At 41.3% G+C, this 27,741-nt stretch overlaps 1 protein-coding gene across 1 annotated transcript in view; it reads left to right on the top strand.

Moving 5' to 3' along the window:
• DZIP1 (DAZ interacting zinc finger protein 1) overlaps nt 1–27,741 on the top strand; it is an 87,570-nt gene that overhangs the window by 32,495 nt on the left and 27,334 nt on the right. Inside the window, exons 8-9 of the mRNA XM_089680484.1 lie at nt 1,226–1,274; nt 5,742–5,810. Of these exons, the coding sequence (XP_089536610.1) occupies nt 1,226–1,274; nt 5,742–5,810 (118 nt within the window). The remainder of the gene's footprint in view (nt 1–1,225; nt 1,275–5,741; nt 5,811–27,741) is intronic.

Here is a 27,741-nt window from a genome sequence, read left to right as displayed (position 1 = left end):
TTTGGGTTGAGACCATTGGGATAGGACCGTTTTTTAAAATATCTTTTATCCTTTTCAAATAGCTAATACCTTTTTAGCATAATGTATTTTTTAATCCTCCAACACATAGACATGTACCATCTGTGCATTGTCCTGCAAATGTTGCATGTGTGTTAATGTTTGAAATTATCGCACACTAAGATGCATGTGGTAACACAACACAACGCTTCAAAAAGGACTGAATACAGTCTAAAAATACAACAACTGATTGGCAGATGTTATTTTATCTCTCCAAGTTTATTTAGTTTATGTTTATCCTAGCTGTATATAGAAGAGAAAGAAGGCAGGCCCCATATAATACATAACCAGTGTGTTGAATGGAAAAAATTGTGCAGATTCCCCCATCAACACACTCGGTGGAGATGGGGGAATCCTTCCCGAAGCACTATTGTGTTCTGCTGGCGGGAAAGCCTTCCCCGCCAGCAGAATACAATGATTAGTGTTGCCGCCTATAGCTGACGGCACTGATCGTTCAGGAAAAACCCAATGGGCTGGTAGCCCATACATGGATTGAAATTCAGTCGATCCCTGCTGAACCTTCCGAATTTCAATTCATGTTTGGCCAGCTTAACTTGTATCACTGAGTTTCCCTCCTTAAGTTTAGGTGGAGAACTTATTATTCATAACCACACAGGCAGGTAATGCACCAATGTTCAACTTATTTGTGTTTACTGCTGTATTTACTGCTCCATAAATATACACAGTTGCTGTGTGGGAAGCACAAATTTCAATACTACTGGCACTTTCTTTTAGTGTTTAACACACCAGTCACATCAAGCCCGACTTTGAAATCGTGTGACTTACACTGGGGGACATGCCGATTTCAGGTGCAATTTGTAAGAGATCTGACACTGATGTCTATGCAAATTGCACCAAATGTAGTACATGTACTACTTTAGAAATTCGTGTGGCTCCAACCAAGTCGGAACCACACTGATTTGACCACTGTAATTGCGGACAATAGGGTGCAATATGGCATACGATTTGCAAATCGCACGGCATGCAAATCGCATGCCATGTCACACCCAGTGTGACCAGGGTGTTAGATTAGGATGTACTGTATATAAAAATGAAGTCAATCAGGGCACCTGTGTACAGGAACCCTTTAAAAAATATTCAGTGAACGCAGTACAGCTCTAAGTGCTGATTTGCCATAAGTACCTAATTGTTGCTTATCTTCCTTCAGATTAAAGAATTATTGACCAAACCACCCCCAGCTGTTAAAAAAAATTCTGGTAAGATGTGTTTGTCAGCCTGTTTGTAAGTGTTGATAGTGATATGATACTTATTAATGTCATCAGGTTCATGAAAATGTTACAGGATACTCCTGTTAAACCAGTATATTTGTATCTTCTCAAACAACATCATATTCCTAATATTTAAAGTATATCTTTATCCAAAAGGTTTTTTTTTCTTGAATAGCATGGCAAATGGTTAAAACCCTGTCACTTTTTTGTTTCCTATATGACTATATATATATTTTTGGCATTTTGGACATTTAAAGCTGAACGCCAGGCACAAAAACGGTCCTTTAATTATTTTCCTCACCAAATGTTTTTACAAACCCAAATGCTACATTTTAAAATTAGAAGTGACATCATCATGACCTTTGCAGAGAGCAGATCTTTGGGAGTGATCCAGCAAGCTCCATCCACTACAGGCTACCTGCAGAAAACCACATGAGGGGGCAGAGACAAAATTTGTCTATGTCGAAGAGCAAGCTCTTCCCATTATGAGTGGGCACTCCCAATTGTCAGAGTTGGGGGGACACCTATCAGCCTTCACAGCCACCTGGTCCCAGGACATTTCAAACACCTGGGTCTAAAACATTGTGTTCAGAGGCTTAAAACTCGAGTTTCGGTTTCTGCCTCCACCCCACTTCACACTGTTGAATTTGCCAGCCTTTCCACAAAGGTCCTCTCTCAAGGGGTAATAGTTCCTGTTCCAAAAGAGATAGGTTCCAGGGTTTCTACCTAAACCAATTCACCAACCCCAAGGCAAATTGAGGCATTTACCCAATTTTGGATCTAAAAATTCTCAACAGGTTCCGTCATGTGCAAATTCCAGCATGAATTTTCCAGATCAGGCATTGCTTCTATTCAGCTAGGGGATCATTTGATCTCCAAGGATATCCCTATTTTCCCACCACATCAGTGCTACCTGAGTTTGACTGTGGATGTACAACTTTATCAATCACCTACCCTTGCTTTTATTCTGTCTGCAGCACGTTATATTTTCTCCAAAGTGTTAGCACCTGTCCTAGCTTTGCTTTTAGGGTATTCAGTTGTGGGTTATCCAGATGATCTCCTGGTAATTGACAGTGCAGACCCTGCAGACATATGGTTTGATCTAAAATCTTAGAAATCAGAGCTGGGTCTGACTCATCATTTGTAGTATCTGGACCTGATCTTGGATACAGCCCTGTCCAGGGTCTTCCTCCCTCCAGAAAAGCTCCTAACTCTCTGTTCCTATGTGTGGACCCTGAGATCCAGGAGCAACCCAATCATTTGCTTTTGCATGAAGTTTCTGTGGCTAATGGTGGCCTCCGTAGAGATGGTAATGTATGTCCAAATTTTCTCCAAACTGTTGCTACTCAACATTCTGGCAGCATGGGAAAAACAGACCCAGTCTATTGAATCACTTCATGGACCTGACAGGCAAAACCAGGCTTGCCCCAGCATGGTGGATTTTTGATCCAGCACTGGAACTGAGAAGATCCTTTTTCCTGTTGACCTGGAAGGTACTCACTATGCATGCCAGCCTGTTTGGCTGGGTTGGAGCCCTGGATACTGTCTGGGTATATGGAACTTGGTTGTAAGAGAGAGCTCAGCTTCCGATTATTTTGTGACTTGTCGAACTCAGGACAATCAGGTTGTTCCTCCTTCACTGGATCTCCTTTTTGCAGGGTCACCAGAATTAATTTGGACAATGAACCTCTTGACTGCAGGGTTACACTACCATTACTCAGTTGGACAGTGTTGTGGCAGTGGGCTACATCAAATATAGGGAGGCACCAGTAGTGGCAGAGTTCAAAAAGGAGCAGACCTGATTCTGCCTTGGGCAGAACTGCACGTCCCGCTTCTGAGCACTGTGAACATTCCAGGCATGAAAACTGACTATACAGACTTTCTCTGTCACAAACATCTGGATCCCAAAGATTGTTCTCTTTAGCAGGGGGTGTTTTGAGCTCTGTCACAGGAGGGGGATTCCAGACATGGATGTCCTATAGAATCCAGTTTTAAATAAACTGGACAGGTTTGTAGCCAGGACCAGGGATTCTCAAACCTTCTCAGGGGATGTTCTGGTAACTGTTCGGATAAGTTCAACCTGATCTATGCCTTTCCCCCTCTGAAGCTCCTTCCTTGTCTGCTCCATGAGATGGAGTGCACTCTGGTGATACTAATTGCACTGGGTCAGTTGCACTGGACGTTGTGGTACTTAGATATGCTCAGATTTCTGGCAGTCTCTGTGGCCCCTTCCAGGGATCCGTTCACCATCCCGATTTTCAGTTGCTGGCTTTAGTGGCTTGACTTTTGAAACACAGGTAGTGAAAAACAGAAGCCTAGTGGATTCACTCATCCCTGTGCTTTTGAAAGCTAGGAAGTTGACTTCTTGCAAAGACTTAACATCGCACCTGGGAGGCCTATCTGTTGTAGTGCGAGGCTAGGGATGAATCCTGTCTTGTCCATTCAAGTCTGGATATTGGTCTTGAGTACCATCAAGGGTCAGATCTCAGCCCTTACATATCCTTTTTCTAATGTCCACTTGCCTCTCACTCCATAGTGAAAGCCTTTGTGCAGAATGTTACTCACATTATCTCCTCTGTTTGCGCACCAGTTACACTGTGGGATTGCAGCCTGGTTTGGTTTGTTTTTTGGCAGCTGCTCTTTGAACCCGTCAAGGATATTCCACAGGCTACAGTTACTCTTAAGGCTGTTTTCCTTGTTGCTATCAACGCTGCAAGCCATGTCTCTGAGTTAGCAGCCTTACCTTGCAGCTAGCTTTTTTAATATTACATGGGGGTAAGATTGTCTTGCGACCTGAGGCCTCTTTTCTTCCCAAGGTGGTTTCCTCCTACCGCCTTAACCAGGACATTGTGCTTCTGTCCTAATGTCTTGCTTCAAAAGGAGTCTTCTCTGCACTTTCTGGATGTGGTATGCGATGTGTGAGCCTAACTCTCAGCTACATTTTTCTTTAGTTTGATTTACTCTTTGTCATTCTTGAGGGTCCCCATAGGGGACATCCATTGTTTCTCCATTTTCGGTTAAAGCAAATTCTACCAGATCAGTCAGTGCTTCATGGACTTTTCAGCATCCCGCATCTCTTTCCCATATTTACAAGACAACCACTGTCTTCTGTTTGCACATTTTTAAGTTTTACCAGGTGGATGTTTAGGCCTCCTCTGATGCCAGTTTCAGGTACAAGGTGGTCTAGTTCTTTGAGTTTTAAAGCCCCGTGTTTTGCCCATTTGTTGTTGAACCTGCTGGCATTTGTTTTCTTTGTTGCCATATGTTTAAGATCATGTGCTCTGTAATGTATGAGTAAGAAAATAGATTTTTTTATTTACCTGTAAGATTCTCTCTTAGAGTACATTACAGGACACAAATACCTCCTCTCTCTTCCTATGATTAACTTTCCAGTGCTTGCTACTAAACTTAGGTTTGCCCGGAGCGGGAGGGTATGTGTTAGGGCTATCCTTACAGTTTTGTTTGCCAGTGTCCAGTCAGCTGAATGTAGCTGTATCCATTAAAGATCCAGTGTCCTACAATATACTCCAGGAAAGGGATTTTACAGGTAAGTAAAAAATCCTATTTTTCAGTTTATGTAGGTACTAGTGTATGTAGGCACTTAGACCTGTGACAATATCCTTTTTAAAAGCATTGGTCCAATTCTGCACTCCTGAAATAAACATCCTTATAGTGGTCTGGTCCTTCGAGGGCTTACCTCTAATGTGACCATCAGAACACTGGACCCATAGCTCCCACTCGGCCATTTTTTTTCCATCTGGGCCATTATGCAGCAGTATGTTTTATAGAAGGAGTAATCCCTATTCATCCACAATCCTCATAAGGAACAGATAGACATTTATCTTGTTGGCGCATACATTTGTTTTGTGGACTTTGATGTGCCACTTATTACTAGACCTGTAGACTACATTCTCATAACTGACTGTTCTGCACCTGGAGGTGGCACTGCAGATGGGCTTTGAAACTGCAACGCTTGCTCTCAATAGAAGAAGGAGTCAAAAGCACAAGCCAGTGCTGTTAGTTAGTTATTTAGCTTAGTTTAGTTTAATTTACCAGTAAAATAATCTTTTAGGCATGTAAGTTTGATAACTGGAACTTAGATTATAGGTTTTAAGTTAGCTGAACTGTTTTTACTCAAAGCGCCCATGAAATTATAGGAAGCATTTATATATATATCACCCCTCTTTTGCATTATTAAACATATACTGTACATATTCACTGGCACAGTGCAAAGGTGTACTTTCTTAGCTTAACATGCTCTTACATGTAGTAGTATTTGAACCCATGATATTGGTGTTGTAAGACTAGTAAGCACTTGGCAACCCAGCTTCCCCATGCATGTTAGGGATGTTCCTGCCTGTCTCATTTCCCAGTCACTTTCTGTTTCAAACATATTTTTGTTAAAAAAAAAATTTTAAAAAACAAATATTTGTTTTTTTTTCTATTATTCTGTAGATCCAACAACTGTGCAATCATTACACAATGTTGAAAGAAAACATTCTGCAACTGCCTTCTCCACTAGAGGTATGAGATTACTTATTTGTGTGACATTGCATTAACAAGCTTTGCCTTGTGCAGATACATATTCATCTTACTGTGACAAAATAAGTGGCTGTGCATTGTAGCCCAACACAACCCAATGTTGGTCACACATTTGTCGATTTGGCCAGGTAGACAGATCTTTATAGCGTGGAACTGTTCAGCATTTATGCTGAATGCAGATGGGGTAATTGTGCTGTTGGATTTACCACTCTGCCTAATTGATTATCTAGCAAATCCTTTCTCAGTCAGGTTTCTGTGGCATGCTAGGCTTTCTCTGGAGGTTTCTAGGGGTTCCTTGACTAACCACAAATGTAACAACAGGACATTCTTCCTCCAACTATCCAACAATTTAAGTGGGTACTTGTTCCACTGTCCATACATGTATAAAACCCTTTTCTCATTTGTCCATCAGTACAGAAGACCGTTTTCTACTGACCACCAATGTAAGGGGCAACATCTGTACATTCCTTACATTGAATAATTTGTGCTGTGTTAATATAAATGCACAATTATAAAGAACATAGGGGTGTCAAATTTGATCCACACCAACTATGCTAAGTACAGCAAATGCATTATTCAATCTTTAGGCTACGTTCACACTAGCCTTGTGTGCAGGCGGCAGAGAGGCGTTTGGAAAGCGTTTTTACCGCTTCCCAAACGCCTCTGCCAATTCTGCACATTACAGCACATGGTGCTGTTCTAACGGGAGCGTTTGCGTCGCGTTGCGTCGCGGCAAAACGGACGCCTCTGGACGAGTCAGGAGGCTTTGAAGCCTCCTATTCTTGTCTATGGTGCCGCTCCGCAAACGCCCGGCCGGCGTTTGCGGTGCGGTTGTGACGCGGTTGCGGGGCGTTTGCGGAGTGGTAACACCACTCAAACTGCATTATAGGCGTTTGTGGGGCGTTATTAACGCTCGGCAAACGCCTAGCAACCGCCGCTAAACCGCGCATGCGGCGTTTACGGAGCGTTTGCCGAGCGTTAATAACGCTCTGCAAACGCCGGACCAACGCTTGCCAAACGCTATAGGGGCGTTTGGCAAGCGTTGGCAAAACAGCCTAGTGTGAACGAGCCCTTAATGATAATATCTACAACTTACTGATTATGCTACTACGAGCTGTCGATCTATGTATTCTTAAGAAGGGTTCTCCGACACCTAAGAACATTCAAAGATTCCCCCTGGATGAAAAAGGTTGAGAAAGGCTGTTCTAGCAGATTACAGTTGTGAGGGAGTATTGTCTTCTTCCCAGACAGAGGGTGATTAATTACATTTTAAAGATTCTTTTTGACTGGTGACCAATGGCTTGTTTCAGGGCAGTGATCATTTTGTTTTCTTCACCAATGACCCGAGACATGCTTGAGTTTGATATGTACACACTTGTTTCTTTTTTTTTTTAATTTAAATATTTATTCATTTTTCAAATAAGACAATACACATTTCCATAGTGTAAAATATAACATTACAAAATCTCATAAAACACTAATTTCAAATCATTTTCTCCCCATGACACCCTTCCTTTTTTCCCTCCCACCTCCCACCCCGCTTCAACATACCCCTGACATCTATCTGATCTACTTGTATCTCATATCCTCTGGAGACCGAGGCCTGGAAAAAGGAAAAGGAAAGAAAGGAAGGCCAATTCCTATATTTTCTCTCTCTCCCTATCACTTCCTCTTTTTCCTTCCTTTCTTCTTGTCCTCTCTTTCCCTTTTCTTTATGCTTACTTACTCAGTACCTTCCTTTACCTTCCCTTTGAACTCCTCCCATTTCTCCCATTTCATATGATATGTCACCATCCTATCTTCCTGTATATAATAAAGTTTTTCCAGTCTAGCAATCTGGTCCACTCTATTTATCCAGTCCTCTTCCCTCGGTGCTTCAACTTTACCCCAGAACTTAGGAATCAGACTTTTTGCTGCATTTAAGTAGCACAATATACTCAGTTCTCTATATTTATTTCCAGGTAATTTTGAGTTATGAAAAAGACAGGTTTCAGGATCCAGTCCTATCTCCATTCCAGTGATATTCGTGATTTGATTTATAATTTTTTCCCAATATACTTGTATTTTTGAGCATTCCCACCATATGTGATACATCGTGCCCAACCCTCCACACCCTCGCCAACACCAAGGTTGCTTCTCCTCACTCATCTTGTGCTCTATCACCGGTGTTAGATACCACCTTGTCAAGCATTTAAAATTCATTTCTACCTCACGCATGCTAATATTTTCGTGTACCATTCTAAATATTTTCCTCTGTGTGTGCTCTTCCCACTCCACTCCTAGATCCTTTTCCCATTTTTCTATATATTTTAATTTAAACTTACTATCTAAGTCTGTGAGAGCTTTATATGCTTTAGCACTGCTGTGTTTCCCATCACCTCTATCTTCTAAGTATTTCTCAAATTCATTCCACTCTTTCCTAGTTCTGAGGGGCTTCGTCAATTTCTCCACAAATTGTTTCAATTGATTGTATCTCCATATATCTAACCTAGTGAAAATCCTTCCCTCTTCCCTTTTCAAATCCTCCAGTGTTCTTAAGTGTACCCCTTTCATTACATCTCTCAGCTGAGTGTCTTCCTTCATAATCCATCTACCTGAAATCTCCTTTTTACCTGGGGGGAAAAACTCTGAATTTCTTAGTGACATCAGCAGTGAATTGAAGTCCCATTTCCTCTGTTTGTGCATTTTATCCCACTCCCTTATTACAATCCTCGTGTATATACTCGTGCTCTCCTCTAATTCTCTAAACTGTGGTGACACCCATACACTCCTACCCAGATCCTTTCTACTAAGTGTGTTTTCAATCGTGACCCAATGTTTACTCTTTGAGTTATGTGTCCAGTCAAAAATTCTTGCTAGAATGACTGCCCTATGGTATCTTTTAAAGTCCGGTAATCCCAGCCCCCCTTTTTCTTTATTTCTGCTTAACACATCATATGATATCCTAGGTTTTTTATTTTTCCATATATATTTAGTTACCATTCGCTTAATTGTCTTAAAATACAACTCTGGGAGATTAATGGGAATCATCTGGAATTTATACAGTATTTTCGGGAGAATTACCATTTTTATCAGGTTAATACGACCCAGCCAGGAAGGATTCCCACTACCCATTTTCCTCAATTCCTCTCTGATTTCGTTTAACATTGGGATATAATTAGCTTTGTAAAGATTTTTCTGTGAGGAAGTAAGTTTTACTCCCAGGTACTTTATTTCTCTATCTTTCCATATAAAGGGAAACTCTCTCTGTATACTTTCTTTTTCACTCTTTGGAAGATTTATATTTAATATCTCTGTTTTGCTCGGGTTGATTTTTAGATTTGACATTTCCCCATATTCTTTCAGTGTTTTCATTAGGTTAGGAAGTGTTATTCTCGGGTTTCCAACATAGAATAATAAATTATCCGCAAAAGCAGCTATCTTATGTTCTGTCTTTCCAACATTTATTCCCCTTATATCTATATTTTTCCTAATTGTTGATAACAGGGGTTCTAATGATAGAACAAACAACAGTGGGGAAAGTGGGCATCCCTGTCTGGTTCCATTTGACATAGAAAAGGTCTCTGATCTCTCTCCGTTTACCATTACCATCGCGGACGGTCCTTCATACAACTTTCCAATCCACTTTCTCATCCTACTACCCAGTCCCAAGATCTCCAGTGTGTCTATCATAAAACTCCAGTTAACCCTGTCGAACGCCTTCTCCGCATCAATCGAGAGCAGCACTACTGGTTTTTTTTCCAATTTACTTTTCTGTATAAGCATCAGGGACCTCAACCCATTATCTCGACCCTCTCTTCCTCTAACAAAACCCACCTGATCTCCATGTATCCAATCTGGCATCAGATCTCCTAACCTATTCGCCAATACTTTTGCATACAACTTCGTATCTACGTTTAATAATGATATCGGTCTATAACTTGAACAGTTGGTAATGTCTTTACCTTCCTTATGTATCAAAACCACCTGTGCCAGAAGGGATTCCTGTCTTATCTCCATCTCTCCCCCCAACGCCTCCATATATCTCTTTAACTTAGGTATCAGTATATCAGCATATTTTTTATAATACCTCACTGTATACCCGTCTGGACCTGGGCTTTTTCCCGTCTTAAAGCTTTTTAATGCTATTTGTAGTTCTTCTTGTGTGATATCAGATTCTAAGGAGTTTAATAACTCTGCATTTAATTTTGGTAATCCTGCCTTCCTTAAATAATCTCTTCTTTTTTCAATATTTATTACTTTATCTTTATTTATATCATCCTTGGGGGCAATATTGTATAATTTACTATAGTAATCTTTAAATACCTTTGCAATGTCTTTGGTTGAATGGACTAACTCTCCTTTGGAGTTTTTTATTTTATCTATGTAGTTCCTATTCTTCTTTCTCCTCAAGGCTCTCATCAAGTATTTTCCTGATCTATCTCCCCATCTATATCTTTCTCCACTGATCTTATTAAAAGTTCTCATTTTTTCTTCCTCCATTACTTTCTCTAGTTCTTCCCTCTTTTTTATCACTCTTTGCTCTATCTCTTTCCTTATATTATTTTTATGTAGGCGTTCCATCTCAGCTATTTCCTTCAATAGCCCACTGATCTTCTCTCGTCTTTCCCTTTTTTTCTTTGCCCCAGTCGCAATAAGGATACCTCTTATATATACTTTATGTGCCTCCCAAACTGTAGCTAGTGATACATCCCCTGTTTCATTTTCCTCAAAGAACCTCTCTATTTCCTCTCTGATCTTCCGGTCAGTATCTGGATCCATGAGGAGTGTCTCATTCAATCTCCATGATAAGCCTCCTGATACCTTCCCTCCCCATCTTAATTCCGATACTACAGGTGCATGGTCCGAGAAAGTTATTGCTTCTATTTTAACTTTAACCAAATCCTCAACGAGTCGATGGTCTACCATAATATAGTCCAATCTAGAGTATGTCCTATGTACACTAGAGAAAAAGGTGTAATCTCTATCTCTCATGTTAACAACTCTCCAACTATCCACCAATTGACACTCTTTCATCACCCTTTTCAATAATCCCATGGACCTGTTTTCCCCTCTCTGTACTCTGGATGTTGTATCTATTTGTGGATCCATACAAATGTTAAAGTCTCCCGCCACTATTAGATATCTTTTTCCAAAGTCCATCAATCTTCTCATAACTTCTTTCAAAAACTTCTCTGGCTTTCTATTAGGGCAATATATGTTTACAAGCGTACATTCTATGTCCTGTAGTTTACCTTTCAAGAACAGAAACCTCCCCTCTGGGTCCGTCTTTCTATCTTCTAGTTCAAACCTAATGTTTTTTGCAAATCCTATAGCTACCCCTTTAGCTCTCTTAACTGGGGAATCTGCATAATACCATGTCGGGTGTTGTCTAGAGCTTAGCTTAATATTTTTTTTTAACTCTAGGTGTGTTTCCTGCAAAAAGACAACTGAGGCCTCTCTATGTTGTAGTTCCCTGTATAGTCTAAATCTTTTACCTGGGCAATTTAATCCATTTACATTATGGGTTACCAAGCGTATTTCCTCCATATTTTATTTGTCTTCTTCCTTTTTTTTTTTTTTACCCTTTCCCCTCCTCTTCCTCCTCCCAAGACCTCTCCTTTCATACAAGATGTCAGTTTTAAAAATCCCTGTCCCTCCCTAATTCTCTCCCTCCCCTCCAACCTCCCCCCCTCCACCCCCCCCCTCCCCCCCACCCCATCCCCACCTCTCTCCCCCCCCTCAATCCCCCCCTCCTCCCTCCCCTTACCCCTCCTCCCTCAGATACTCCTCCCTCCTCTCCCCCCCCCCCATTAGGCTTTTTATTTGCCTATGAATCATTTGTGGAAAAGGTCCCACTTTTGATTCCTACCTGGGAGTTCGGCTCTGTCCATGTGGCGCTCACCTTCCCCCCCTCCTCCCCGGTGTCCCTCTATTTATCTGCTCTCTGTTTTCTCTCCTTTTTTTTTTTTTTTTAATTTAAATATTTATTAAATTTTTCATAGCAATACAAATACCCAAAAAGGGGAAATACTTCTCATATAGATAAACATTTATAACATTTCTCCCTTTCCCCCGCTAAAAACTCTTTTCTTTCCCATCCCACCACCCCCCCATCCCACCCCCCGTCCCCCTCCCCCCCCTCTGCAGACTCTGGCCCATTCTAGTCTCTCGAGGCTTAATGATTTTTTGCTAACATCCTAGTTTATATTTCCCTATATTTCTCTTTCAATCCTGCTCTTTCCCACTTTTCCCATCTCCTGTAGTAGACTCTCATCCTATCTTCCTGCATATGGTATGATCTTTCCATTCTACCTATCTGGTTCACTCTTTTTATCCAGTCCTCCTCCCTCGGAACCTCAGATTTCCGCCAAAACTTGGGTATCAGCCCTTTCGCCGCATTCAAGAAATACCATATACCTGAGTCTTTATATTTATTTACCGATGTCTCCACATTGTGTAGGAGGCACGTCGTTGGGTCTAGCCCTATGTCGATTTCAGTTATTTCTTCAATCAATTTGACTATTCTCTTCCAAAAAATCTGAATTCTTGGACATTCCCACCATATGTGGAACACCGTGCCTATCTCTCCACATCCTCTCCAACACATATTTGAGTTTTCCCCATTCATCTTGTGCTCTACACTCGGAGTAATGTGCCATCGTGTCACACACTTATAATTAATCTCAACCTCTCTCATACTAACATTATCGTGTATCAATCTAAACATTTTTCTCTGTTTATCCTCATCAAACCCAACTCCCATATCCCTTTCCCATTTAGTTATAAAAATTAACTTTGTGTTTGTGTCTAATTCTGTGAGTATTCTGTACACTTTTGATATACCGTGCTTCCCATCCCTTCGTGTCTCCAACAACCTTTCAAACATGTTCCACTCCTGTTTTAATCTCAGGGGTTTCGGTAGATTTCCAATAAAACATTTCAATTGATGATATTTCCACTCATCTATTCTAATAAAAATGTCTCCCTTCTTCTCTATTAAATCTTTAAGTGATCTCAATTCCCCCTCCACCAAAACGTCTCTCAGTTGGGTATCCTCCTTTCTAAACCATCTCCCTGATATCTTATTCTTTCCCGGGGGAAAGAACTCAGTGTTTGTGAGAGGCATTAATATAGAGTTAAATTCCCATTTCATATTTTTGTGTAAATTGTCCCATATCCTTAAAACATTTAAAGTGTAGATACTTGTGCTTTCTTTAATTCCTCTAAACTGTGGTGGAACCCATATCACCTGACTCAATCTGATGCCACTAAGATCATTTTCTATTGTTGCCCAACTTTTCCCCTTATGGTTAAATGTCCAGTCATATATTCTTGCTAAAACCACTGCCTTGTAGTATCTCTTGACATCTGGTAGAGCCAATCCCCCTTTCTCTTTAGTCCTACTCAATGTTTCATATGCAATTCTAGGTTTTTTATTCTTCCATATGTATCTTGTTAACATTTTTTTCATTATCTTAAAGAAGGCCTCTGGAATTTTAATTGGTACCATTTGAAATCTATACAGTATTTTAGGCATAATTACCATTTTAACTAGGTTTATACGTCCTATCCAGGATGGGTTTCCTCCTTCTAGTCTTTTTAAATCTTCCCTGATCTCGTTTATCAAAGAGATATAGTTTAATCTATACAGATGCTTATATGAGGCAGTGAGTTTTATTCCTAGGTATTTTATCTCCTTTTCTCTCCATATAAAGGGGAATTCTTTTTGTAATTTTTCTTTTTCATTCTTTGATATATTAATATTCAGGTTCTCTGTTTTCGTTGGATTAATTTTTAGATTTGATAGTTCACCGTACTCCTTCAGGATCTTCATTATATTTGGGAGAGTTATTCGGGGATTCCCCACATAGAACAATAAGTCGTCCGCAAAGGCCGCTACTCTATGTTCTATGGTTTCTATCTGAATTCCCTTCACTGATCCACTGTTCCTTATTGTTGACAACAGAGGTTCGAGTGACAACACATATAGTAAAGGGGACAGTGGGCAGCCCTGTCTTGTACCATTAGTCATTCCAATGGGTTCTGATCTCTCCCCATTTACCGTGATAATTGCAGTGGGCTCTCTATAAAGTTTACTTATCCATTCACGCATTCTATCACCTATCCCCAGCACTTTTAAGTTGTCCATCATAAAGCCCCAGTCCACTCTATCAAATGCCTTCTCTGCATCAATTGACAAGAGCACCACCGGGGCTTTCCCTTTTCTACTTTTCTGAATAAGCATCAGGGTTCTCAAGCCGTTATCTCTACCTTCTCTCCCTGGAACAAAGCCCACCTGGTCTCCATGGATCCATTCAGGCATTAGATCTTTCAACCTGTTTGCTAACACCTTTGCATACAGTTTAGTATCTGTGTTCAATAATGAGATAGGTCTATAGCTGGAGCACTGAGATGGATCTTTTCCCTCCTTGTGAATAAGTACCACATGGGCCTGTAGGGATTCTCTCCTCACCTCCATCCCACCTCCCAGAGCATTCATATATTTCTCCAACTTGGGTAGCAGTACTTCACTAAATTTCTTATAGTACCTAACTGTATAGCCATCCGGGCCTGGGCTTTTTCCCCCCCCTGTGCTTCTTAACGCTGTTTTAATTTCTTCCTGGGAAATTTCTGCGTCTAAGGAGTTCAACTGTACTTCACTTAGTTTTGGTAATCCCGCATTTTTTAAGTATATCATCTTTTTTTCATTACTTCCCTCTTGAGCTTCTTTTATCGGAGCATGGGGACTAATATTATATAACTTTTGGTAATACTCCGTAAACACTTTAATAATCTCTTTAGTTGAGTGGACCAACTCCCCCTTTGAACTTTTTATCTTTTCTATATAGTTCCTATTTTTCTTTTTATTCAAAGCTCTCATTAGATATCTTCCTGGCCTGTCTCCCCATCTATATCTCTCGTTCAAAACCCTGTTGTATACTCTTCTCTTCTCCTCATCCATCAACCTCTCAAGCTCATTTTTCTTGTCCAATAACTTCTGTCTCGTATCTTTTGTTATTTTCTTCTTATGGACCTGCTCCAAGTCCAATATTTCTTTTAAAAGCCCACTGACCCTCTCTCTTCTTTCCTTTTTTTTCCTTGCTCCTGCCGCAATCAAGATTCCTCTTATAAATACCTTGTGGCTTTCCCAGATTGTAGCGATCGACACTTCCTCTGTCTCGTTCTCCCTAAAGTATACCTTAATCTCTTTCTCGATTTTCTGAGCTAAATCCTCATCCAGAAGAAGAGCCTCATTCAACCTCCATCCCAATCCTCCAGTCCACCTGCTTCCCCATCCCATTTTCATTACGACCGGGGCATGATCCGAGAACGTCCTCGTCTCTATGTCAATTTTAACCAGGTGGTCTATAAGTTGATGGTCTATTAAGATGTAATCCAATCTCGAGTATATCTCATGTGCATTAGAGAAGAAGGTATAGTCTCTGTCTTTCATATGCATTATTCTCCAGATGTCCACCAGTTGATATTCATGCATCACTTTTTTCAAGGCTCTCAGAGACCTACTCCCCTCTCTTTGCACGGAAGAGGTATTATCCTTTTGTGGGTCCATACAGAAATTTAGATCTCCTGCTACTATCAAGCGCCCCTTTTTAAACTCCATTAATTTTCTCAACAGACCCTTCATATACGTCTCCGGGTTTTTATTAGGGCAGTATATATTGGCTAAAGTACACTCAATCCCCTGAAGTCTACCTTTTAAGAATAAAAACCTCCCCTCCGGGTCGGTTCTTCTATCCTCCAGCTCAAATCTCATATTCTTTGCTAAGCCTATTGCAACCCCTTTTGCTCTTTTAATTGGAGAATCTGCATAATACCATGTTGGAAAATATTTGGATTTCAATTTCACATTTGCCTCTATCTCAAAATGCGTCTCCTGCAAAAACACCACTGACGCAGCCCTATGATGTAACTCATTAAACAACCTAAATCTCTTCCCTGGACAACTCAGCCCATTCACATTATAGGTTATAAACTGTATATCTTCCATCTTTCCCAATTAACGCCATCTCTCTTCCAGATTGCCTCTTCCTCTTTATCCCATCTGTCATGCAGAGTGTTAACCCAATACCTCCACCCCTCCCTCCCCCAGCCAACTCCCATCCCCTCCCCCCACCCTCCTTTTCTCCCAACCCACCCCCCTCCCTCCCCCCCTCCAACCCCCTCCCCCCCCCCTCTTTTTAGGCCTAACATTTGCCTACTAATCATTTATGGATTACAAAGTCCACTTTTGATTTATTCCTTGGGCTAAGACTCCGTCCATGGACGACTTTCCCCTTATCTAACCTCCCCATTACCCCCCAAGCCCCTCCCATATTTATCATAGGCACCGAAAAGAATAACGAGGGTGATAGGGGGGGAACAGAAAAAGATAATGGAAACCTATTTCTCTTCCTCCATCCCTCTCCCCCTATCCCCTGCCCTCCATCTCCTCCCACCCACATATTGCCAGTCCTCTTTTCTCTTCATTCTATTTTCCCATTGTTCTTCTTCCCAACCAGGGATTTCCATTCTTTGGATTTTTAAACTATCACAGAAATTTTTCAAATCTTCTGGAAACCTGAGGTATGCTGTAGTCCCATTTTTCCATCCTATTAGGCACTCGGGAGTCCCCCATCTATATTGCACATTTTGTTCTTTCAACCTTTCCAATAGGGGTCTCAAAATTCTCCTTCTCCACAGAGTCTCTGGAGCCAGATCCGCATATATCTGTATATCTCCTCCTTCATACTTAATTACTGATTTTCCCTTGGACTTCTTCCAGATTTTTTCTTTATCCCGAAGTTCATAGAATTTAGCTATTATATCTCTCGGCCTTTCTTCCCCCAGGTTTCTCAGAGATTTTCCTTTTCTAAAGGTTCCTTCTATTTTAGACCCTTCCATTTCTGAGCTGTCTGTTATAGTGTTAAATATTTTACAAACCACCTCTTGCAGATTTTCTCCCTTTGAGTTTTCTGGGACCCCACGTATCAAGATGTTCCTCTTCCTATCTTTATTTTCTTGTAACTCAACCTTATACAGCAGTTTCTCTTGGGCTCTCCCTATATTGGTTAGTTTTTTTTCCAGTTCAGAGATAGCCTGGGCCTGACCTTTAACTTTCTCCTCCGTTTCCTCAACTCTCTCCAACAGGTGTCCCAGATCACTACGAATATTTACCATTTCTTGTTTTATTGTTTTCTCCAGTTCTTTAAACATTTCTGCCATTTCTTTTTTATTAGGTATTTGTAGATCTTTTTCCATCGCTGTATTGCCTGGTATTTGCTGATTACTAGTATCAAGGCCTAATGATACTCTAGGACTGCTTTCCGAACTGAGGTCTGCTTCTCCTCTTTCAGTCCTGCTCTGGGGTCTTTCTGGGGTTACGTTTCCTTGGAATGTATATTTTTTAATTGTAGCAGCCTGGGACCCTTTAAGCCCACTTCCTTTTACGTTTTTATTTTTCATTTTTCTCTATGGCGCTTTTCCTTCTTATAGTCCTGTATAAATTCGTGGGTGAGGAGGGGAAATAGTTCTTTAAACTTTTCAAGTTTCTGCCCTGTCCCCTTGCTGGTTTTCCTTTTTCTCCTTTTTTTTCCTCTTCTTCCTTCTCCTCTCACCCCCTCCTTCCCCTTAAGCCTCTCTTCTTCTCTCTGGGGGCGTCTTCCACCTTTTGAACATTCTCCAGGGGTCCCCCCTTTCACTTACACTCTGTTTCTTGGAGATCAACACACTAGTTCCTCCAAAGCAAATCACAGTTCATTCATAATCACTCACCCTCCTCCTGTATCCTCTTCCAGTGAGTGCCTTCTCGCTCAGTTCCTCTGAGGGTCCATTCATGGGGGGGGGACTCCCCAGGGTCTCTTCGGCCTGCTTGTCCAGTTCTCTGTAGATCTTCTTATAATTTCTTTTGGGCTCAAGGGGTACTAGTGGGATAGGGGGAGAATGAATCTGTCAGCGGCAAAGAGGTCGGCGTTGCTCTCTCACTGCAAAACGCCGGCCGGCCGGCTTCCCGATCTCCCAGTAATGCTTTGCGGCCGGTCACGTGATCGCACCGGCCCCCTTCGTCTCCCAGCGTCCAGGGACTCTCTCTCTGTCAGTCTCCAGACGCTCCTCTCACTCCCCTCGCCCGCGTCAAACTCTCCTCCAACGGGAGGCGCCAGGCCGGGTAAGTCCCACACCGCTGGGCTCTAACATGTCTCAGGGGCTAGGCTTGGAGGCTTGGGGAGGTCAGACAGCGGAGCTCCGTCCACGAGCTCCTACATTGAGCTCTCTCCTGCCGCCATGTTCAGGCCCCGCCCCGCGAACAAAAAGCTCTGTTTTCTCTCCTAATTAGCTGCCATTCCTCTTTTCCCAACATATATGATTCTCCCTCCTCCTCTTCCCATTCCGGGATCTCTATTCTCTGCAGTTCAAATTTGTTACAAAATTCTTTCATATCTTCAGGGGTTCTCAATAATGCAGTGACTCCATCTCTCCAGCCGATTAAACATGCTGATCGACCCCATCTATACTGCACATTATGTCTTTTCAACAGTTCCAACAATGGTTTCAGTGATCTTTTTCTTCTCAATGTCCCAGGTGCTATATCTTCAAAAATTTGAATATTTTTTCCTCCATATTTAATATTCGATCTTCCCTTAATCTTCTTCCATATCTCATCCTTATCTCCATAATTATGAAATTGGACAATTATATCTCTTGATTTTTCTGGGCCTTTTTCTTGTTGGAATTTTCCTATCCTATAAGCTCCATCCAATTTATACGTCTCCGCACCAGGTCTATCCATTATGGAGTTCAAAATTTTGCATGTGGTCTCCTTTAAATCTTCCCCCTGTAGCAACTCTGGGCCTCCTCTTATTCTAATGTTTTTTCTCCTTTCTCTATTTTCTTGGTCCTCCATCATATAAAGCAGTCTTTTTTGTTCCTTCCGGGTATCCACTATCAATTTCTCTATTTTTGGGATAATTTGAGTATGGTATTTGACTGTCTCCTCGGTTTCTTCCACCCTAATTAGCAGTTGTCCCATTTCTTTCCGCATTATCCCCATCTCTTGCTTTATAGATTTTTCCAGGTTTTTAAACATCTCCGCCATTTCCTTTTTATTCGGTATTTGCAAGTCTTTTTAAGTTTCTCCCAGCTCTATCCCTTCAATTATTTGTTGACTATTGTTAGCTGCTCCCAGGGAGGATCTTGAGCTATTATCTAAGCTTGTTTCCAGGTCACTCCTTTCACTTATTTCCTGGGATCTTATAGGAGTCAATTTCCCCTGCGATGTATATTTTTTTATCGTTGCAGTTTGAATTTGGGAATTCTTGGGCATATTTCCTTTGCTATTTTTCCCTTTCATGTCACCTGTAAAGTTTTTAAAGGTTTTTTAAGGCTCTTTAGTCTATATTTAAGCTATTACTTCTTTCTCTTCTTCTTCTTCTCTAATCTTCAGACCCTCTCTGGGAACCCCCTCCTTACTTCTCAAGGTGCTTATCAAATGGGCTATAGCAGTAGCCAAATAGTAATCATTTAGGCAGATTAACAGTTCTCACTCACCCACTTCAATGAAGCTGCTTCAGAGTTTGCCGTTCTGGGTTGTTTAATCTCCTGCGGCCATGTTCTTGGTGGGGGTTCCTAGTGGGTCCCTTTTTTGCTTTTCTCCGTGTGTCGTACAGCCTCTCCTGGGGTCTGCTTGGTGGCAGGACACAGGCAACGTTTTTTTTCCCCCAGTCTCTTAGGACGCCAGCCGGCTTCCTCTTCTCCCAGCAGTCCCCCGCGGCAGCCCACGTGATTACTCCGCTCTCCCCGTCTCCTGGCAACCCCACTCTCTCTCCGGGATCACCTCAGGCAATCCTCCAGCGAATAGTCGCCTCGGCTTCCTACTCCCCGACAAGCCACCGCACCGCCGCCAGGATCCCTCACCTTTCTCGGTGAGTCTTCGGTAGCTCAGCGGTTACGGACACATTAGGGAGGTTAGGAGGGGAAGGTGATCGGAGAGCGTCTAATCTCCGCTCTCCCGCGCCTCCATGGTCAGGCTCCACCCCCTCCCCTAGCTCTGTACACACTTGTTTCAGGTCAATAACTCGCTTAGTAGTGGAGAAAAGTAAGAAGTAAGCAACAACAATTCCCATATTAGGATGATTATGGATTTTTTTAGCACCCTTCAGCTCCAACCTTAGATATAGTCTGTATAAAGGTCCTAATGGGAATGCTGGCTGTAGCATTAAACCAATATTTAGCAGGTATTTTGAAAGTTTTAACGTTTGCTAAGCTTCTGCATAAAACCTGCTAAATGCCTTTGAAGGCTTTAAGAATATTTTCTTTATCTTTTCAGTATTTTAAAGGATTGCTAGGTATGATTCAGACTAGTGTATTAAAGATAATGCTAAGGACTGCAGGTTGTTTTAAGAACAAAATTATAATGCTTGCTACTCTAAAGCTCTCCCTTTTGAAACACTGTTCTCTGGCTGTTAATGTTCCCTTGTGATCAGTGTCAGAGCAGGCACATGTATTGGAGACTATTCAGGAGCTTGCAGAAGATAAAGGTAAACACATGACCCATGATAATGTACCTCATCTTTCACTGATTATGTGCTGTACTGTCATACTTCTTTTTGATTTGCATACTAGCTAGGTTTTTTTTTTGCATAGCTGTTTTGCAGAAATCTGTTAAATTAAGGCTTTGAAGATGATTATAACTGAGAGAAATGCAGGGGCCGCCATTGCTGACCTTCTGAGAAAACCAGATGCCTGACTGTCTCTGGCTTCGGTGCTGTCTAAGCCACTGACTCAGACAAGCATTCAGATCTGGATTATTCTGGATCAGCATGGCATCCAGATAACCAGCATTTTCTGAAGGAGAGGAAAGCAATGGCAGTTTTCATAATTTCTCAGTAAAGTATCCTTTAGAGCAGTGTTTTTCAACCTTTTTCCAGTCAGGAAGCCCTTGAAAAGTACACTGCTCAAAAAAATTAAAGGAACAATTTGAAGACACATCTGATCTCAATGGAGACAAATATCATGTTGGATATCTATACTGATATGGACTGGGTAGTGTATTAGGAACATAAGGATGTCCCATCGTTTGATGGAAATTAAAATTATCAACCTACAGAGGACTGAATTCAAAGACACCCCGAAAATCAAAGTGAAAAAATGATGCAGCAAGCTAGTCCATTTTGCTGAAATTTCATTGCAGCAACTCAAAATGGTACTCAGTAGTTTGTATGGCCCCCACGTCCTTGTATGCGTACCTGACAATGTCGAGGCATGCTCCTAAGGAGACGACGGATGGTGTCCTGGGGTATTTCCTCCCAGATCTGGACCAGGGCACAGCTGAGCTCCTGGACAGTCTGAGGTACAACCTGGCGGTGTTGGATGGACCGAAACATTCAATATTATCAATTCCTTCATCCTCAAGAAACTGCGTGCATACTCTCGCCACATGAGGCCGGGCATTGCCGTGCACCAGGAGACACCCAGGACTCACTGCACCAGCGTAGGGTCTGACAATGGGTCTAACGATTTCATTCCGATACCTAATGGCAGTCAGGGTGCCATTGTCTAGCCTGTAGAGGTCTGTGTGTCCCTCCATGGATATGCCTCCCCAGACTTTCACTGACCCAACACCAAAACGGTCATGCTGAACAATGTTACAGGCAGCATAACGTTCTCCACGGCTTCTCCAGACCCTGTCAAGTCTGTCACGTGCTCAGTGTGAACCTGCACTCATCTGTAAAAAGCACAGGGCACCAGTGGCGGACCTGCCAATTCTGGTATTCAATGGCAAATGGCAATCAAGCTCTATGGTGCTAGGCAATGAGAACAGGGCACACTAGAGGACGCTGGGCCCTCAGGCCACCCTCATGAAGTCTGTTTCTAATTGTTTGGTCAGAGACATTCACACCAGTGGCCTGCTGGAGGTCATTTTGTAGGGCTCTGGTAGTTCTCATCCTGTTCCTTCTTGCAAAAAAGGAGCAGATACCGGTCGTGCTGATGGGTTAAGGACCTTCTACGGCCCTGTCCAGCTCTCCTAGAGTAACTGCCTGTCTCCAGGAATCTCCTCCATGCTCTTGAGACTATGCTCGGAGACACAACAAACTTTCTGGCAATGGCACATATTGATGTGCCATCCTGGAGGAGTGGGACTGCCTGTGCAACCTCTGTAGGTTCCAGGTATCGCCTCATGCTACCGTTAGTGACACTGACCCTAGCCAAAAGCAAAACTAGTGAAAAACAGTCAGAAAAGAGGAGTGGGGAAAAAAATGTTGGTGGCCTCCACCTGTAAAATCATTCCTGTTTTGGGGGTCATCTCATTGTTTCCTATCTAGTGCATCTGTTGTTAATTTCATTAACACCAAAGCAGCAGAAACCGATTAACAACCCCCTCTGCTACTTAACTGTCCAGATTATTATGCCAGGAGTTTAACTGACTTGATATTATACTCTGATTTTAAAAAGTGTTCCTTTAATTTTTTTGAGCAGTATATTTTCAGTCCTGAGGAACCCCAGTCTAAGGCTTGCTTCACATCACTGCGAACTGCAGAATGCACAAAAAAGCATGCACGTTTCTGACACATAGACAAACCTATTGCTCTTTAGCAGACATGCAAGGATATCATTAATTCTTAATGGTACCCCCATTTATTGGCAAATGTGTTGAGTTTGCAGCAGGGGAGGACTGACAACTCATGGGGCCCCCGGCAATAGGGAATCATGGGGCCCCTGTGTCCTTGCCCACACCCAAAAAAGCCTATGAAAAAGCCAATGAAAGGTACCAGGGACATCTCATGGGGCCCCCTACTGACCTCGGGCCCTTGGGCAGTGCCCGTGTGCTCAAATGGTCAGTCCGTCCCTGGTTTGCAGCATGATTTAAATAGAAAGGGTCAGGGAATTATTTCCCTGTGTTTCTGCAGGGCAGCCCATTGATATGAATGAGCTGCCCTACACACAGCCACACAGATGTGAACCAAGGGCTTGTTCACATGTGAGATTGGAGAGTGGTAAAACCACACGCTTCAGATGCATTTTTACCATCCCCAAGTTCTCCCGCTTTGTAGAGGCAGCAGCTAGGAGTGTACACATGCTGTGGCTGCGACTGGTAGTATACCCCCAGGTGAATGGGGCTGCGCTGCAACCACTCTGCAACTGTGTGCATTGCATGTGGCTTTGGCATGGTGATGTGTGGAGTGGAGATAAACACACATATGTGGAGATAAACACACACATACAGTACATACACACACATAAAACACACACATATAGAGTGCATACACATACAGTGCATACACGCGCACACACACAGTACCTACACATAAATAAGCACACACATACAGTACATACACACACACATAGAAACACACACGTACAGTAAATACACACACATATATAAACACACTCACATACAATACACACACATACAGTAATACACGCACACAGTACATACACACACAAGTTATATATATATACACACACCACATACACATATAAACACACACATACAGTATATACACACAGTATATACACACACATGTATATATAAACACGTACATACACACCACATACACATATAAACACACACACAGGATATACACACAGTATATACGCACACACATGTATATATAAACACACACATACAGTACATACACACCACATACACATATAAACACATACAGTATACTGTATACACACACAGTACATACACACACACACATGTATCTATAAACACACACATACAGTACATACACACCACATACACATATAAACACATACAGTATACTGTATACACACACACACACACAGTACATACACACACACACATGTATCTATAAACACACACATACAGTACATACACACCACATACACATATAAACACACACCACACACAGAAATATCCTTTTAAAATCAGCAGTTATGTACCTTTTTTTCTTTCTGCCAGGTACTGCACTGTTGGAGGCAGAGAGCAGAGCTCACACTTGCAAGACAGCTCTCTCTTGCTTTCACTTTCCTAGGCGTAACTACAGTCTGACCAAGCTCTCCCAGTTGCGATTTACAGTCCAGCTGGGGATCAGGGAGTGCGGTCTCATGTGACAGCACCTCTGGCGACCTCTGGTGGCACCCCATTTGAAAAAGGCTGCTTTAGAGAAATCTACCAAAAAGGGGGAGTGGGGTTAAGGAGCCTGATGTCTGCAAAATCTGTGGCTTAAATTGTGCATGTCACTCTTTGTAAAACATACCGCCTTTAGATAAACCTGTTTATTAAGACCAAGAGTATTGTTGATGTGCATAAGGCAGTGTTACATAGCAATAATCATTTTTAGTTTTCCCTCTTTTTACAGCGTCCAGGAAAAAATGATGCTGATCTGTTATGAGTTACTAACTCGTTATTTATCAAAAATGTGAGGCCTTAATGAAAAAATATTTATCTAAAGGCAGCTTTTAGCTTTTTAAATAAGCTGAGTTTAGGTTGGAGTGTTCAGTGTTGTTTTCAGTATATTCTACTTCACAGTTTTGCAGTTTAGTGGACCATACACAGTGACAATATTGTCTCCAGTATATATATGTATATATGTGTGTGTGTGTGTGTGTGTGTGTGTGTGTGTGTGTATGTATGTATGTATGTATGTATATATATATATATATATATACAGTGAGGAACAGAAGTATTTGAACACCCTGCGATTTTGCAAGTTCTCCCACTTAGAAATCATGGAGGGGTCTGAAATTCACATTGTAGGTGCATTCCCACTCTGAGAGACAGAATTTAAAAAAAAATTCAGGAAATCACATTGTATGATTTTTAAAAAATGTATTTGTCTTGCACTGCTGAACATAAGTATTTGAACACCTAAGAAACAGCAAGAATTCTGTCTCTCAAAGACCTGTTACTGTGCCTTTAAAGTCCACCTCTACTCCACTCATTAATCTAATTTAGTAGCACCTGTCTGAGATCTTTAAAGACACCTGTCCACCCCACAGTCAGTCAGACGCCAATTACTACCATGGGCAAGACCATGTCAAAGAGCTGTCAAGAGACCAGAGACAATATTTTTGAACCTCCAAAAGGCTGGAAAGGGCTATGGGGCAATTGCCAAGCAGCTTGGTGAAAATAGATCAACTGTTGCAGCAATTGTTAGAAAATGGATGAGGCTAAAGACGACTGTCAGTTTCCCTCGGACTGGGGCTCCATGCAAGATCTCGCAGGGTGTTCAAATACTTCTGTTCCTCACTGTAGATATATCAGGCTCCTTGCCCGATTGTTGCTTTGTTTGACCTGTAGATGGCAGCACAATCAAAGCATTGTACATATCATTCCATCTCTGAAGCCTAACAACACTGATGCTCCAGATTGCTTTAGCAGTGTTTATGAGAGTTTACATTTGTTTCATAAACATTTATAGGGCAAGAGCTGTAATGCCTGTTTTTTTAAAATTTTGTTTTGTCAGCTGCATTCACATTAATGTAAAAAAATTGTTGCACAGTTTGGGGTTGATTTACTAAAAGAGTAGTGGCTATTCACTTTGCATAGTGATCCCTCATGTATTAATTTGTATTGTAATTTACTGTCTGCCATTATGTTGTAAAGCGTTGCATAAACTGCTGGCGCTATATAAATCCTGCATAATAATAATAAAATAGTAAACATTAACTTAGTGTCTCTTCATTGAACTTGGTAAATAAGGTCAAGCTGTGTTCACTTTGACTGTCAAGTAGTCATCTGCAAGGAAATTTAAAAATAGGATTTTTTCTTTTGCATGAATGGATGATTTCAGTTTATATAGCTTCTCCTTATTAACCAATCTTGGTGAACATTCACATGTGAGCAGCGTCTACTTCTTTAATCAACCTTACTATACGGAGAATGTAAACAGCATGGTCCAAGTCATTGGACTCCTTTATGAAAGTGTTTGAAACAACTGTTTGGGTCCTCTCACTAAGCACACTGAGCATGCATTGCATGGCACCCCAACACACACCTGGAAAAAAAAGTTAAGCAGTCCCTTTTTCTCATGTATTGTGGTAAATTACAGACCATTCATTTCAAATGGATTGCCTAATTTAGTGTGCTCTATGGTGCACAGTGTTTTGGTTACAATAGACAGCTTGTATTGTCCCATACCAATAAAAATATATTCTTATTTCACCATATAGTTGAAGTGACTTTATTTAAATATTTCATGTAAGTGGTTTGATTTTGTATTGTATATTAAACATTTTTTTTTTTTTTGGGGGGGGGGGGGCTTATATACAGTTGTGTTCAAAATAATAGCAGTCAGACATCACTAACCTGATCAATCACTGTTTTTGGTAGAAATGATATTTCTACATGGCAAATAATTTACTAGCAGGTGTAGCAGAGTAATAGAAATTCAACAGACCCAACAGTCATGACATGCATGATTCTGTGTAATTGAATCACTCATTGAAAGGGGCATGTTCAAAATAATAGCAGTTTGGAGTTCTATTAGTGAGGTCATTTATTCTTTGAAAAACAGGTGGCAATTATTGCCCTTATTTAAGGAAGGAAGGCAGCAAATGTTGTACATGCTGGTTACAGTGCATTTCTCTCTGAAATTCTGAGGAAAATGGGTCGTTCCAGACATTGTTCAGAAGAACAGCGTACATTGATTAAAAAGTTGATTGGAGAGGGGAAAACATATAAAGAAGTGCAGAAAATGATAGGCTGCTCAGCTAAAATGATCGCAAATGCTTTAAAATGGTAACCAAAACCTGAAAGACGTGGAAGAAAGCGAAAAACTACCATTCGAATGGATAGAAGAATAGCCAAAATGGCAAGGAGTCAGCCAACAATCAGCTCCAGGAAGATCAAAGAAGGTGTAAAGTTACCTGTGAGTACTGTTACAATTAGAAGACGCCTATGTGAAGCCAAGCTATCTGCAAGAAGCCCCCGCAAAGTCCCACTGTTGAAAAAAAGACATGTGCTGAAGAGGTTACAATTTGCCAAAGAGCACATTGACTGGCCTAAAGAGAAATGGCGCAAGAGGTCATGCTGCCTTATGCTGAAGAGGAAATGCCCTTGAAATGGGTGTTCCAACAAGACAACGACCCCAAACACACCAGTAAACGTGCAACATCTTGGTTCCAGACCAACAAGATTGACGCTATGGAGTGGCCAGCCCAATCCCCGGATCTTAATCCATAGAAAACTTGTGGTGTGACATCAAAAATGCAGTTTCTGAGGCAAAACCAAGAAATAGAGAAGAACTGTGGAATGTAGTCCAATCATCCTGGGCTGGAATACCTGTTCACAGGTGCCAGAAGTTGGTTGACTCCATACAACACAGATGTACAGCAGTTCTCAGAAACAGTGCTTATACAACTAAATATTCATTAAGTGATTCAAAGGAAAGCAAAATCTTCAAACATTTTTCAGTTTATATAGTGAATGTTTGAGTTTGTAAAGAAGAATACAAACACTGCTATTTTTTTGAACAGTCTAATATTCACTTTTCTTAAATTTTTTTAGAGGAACAACACAAATTTGATATATTTTTCTTCATGTTTTGATTTGGAATAGAATGTGTAGTATTCCCAATGCATTTGTGTGTATGGAGATAAAAGCTATTAGAAGGATTTTGAGCTTTATTCACGTTTTTCAACACACTGCTATTATTTTGAACACAACTGTATATAGTCAAGTAACAGTATTAATTTTTTTTAATTTCGTATTTATATGAATTTTGACAACTACATACTGTATGTCAAGTAGCATTCACTTTTAGCATTTTGGTTTTTCTTTAGAACCTTCATGCTGTTACCTCTTGATTTATGCTGTCATCAATGGGTTCATACTTAGAAGGACTAATCTGATTCCTTCTGACTTTCTGTCAAGACAGATTAGTAGTTTCATAGTTTTGGGGAATCTGTACAGGTAGTGGGTTAAAGCCAGATGAGTACAGGTCCTGAGACAGAGTAGGCACCATGA

Source organism: Staurois parvus, unplaced genomic scaffold, assembly GCF_062004578.1.
Source record: "Staurois parvus isolate SC_StPar_1 unplaced genomic scaffold, SC_StPar_1.0 ptg000243l, whole genome shotgun sequence".
In the NCBI taxonomy this organism is placed as follows: Eukaryota; Metazoa; Chordata; class Amphibia; order Anura; family Ranidae; genus Staurois; species Staurois parvus.
The sequence above is the reverse complement of the archived record's forward strand: the minus strand, read 5'-3'. Positions and strand labels throughout refer to the sequence as shown.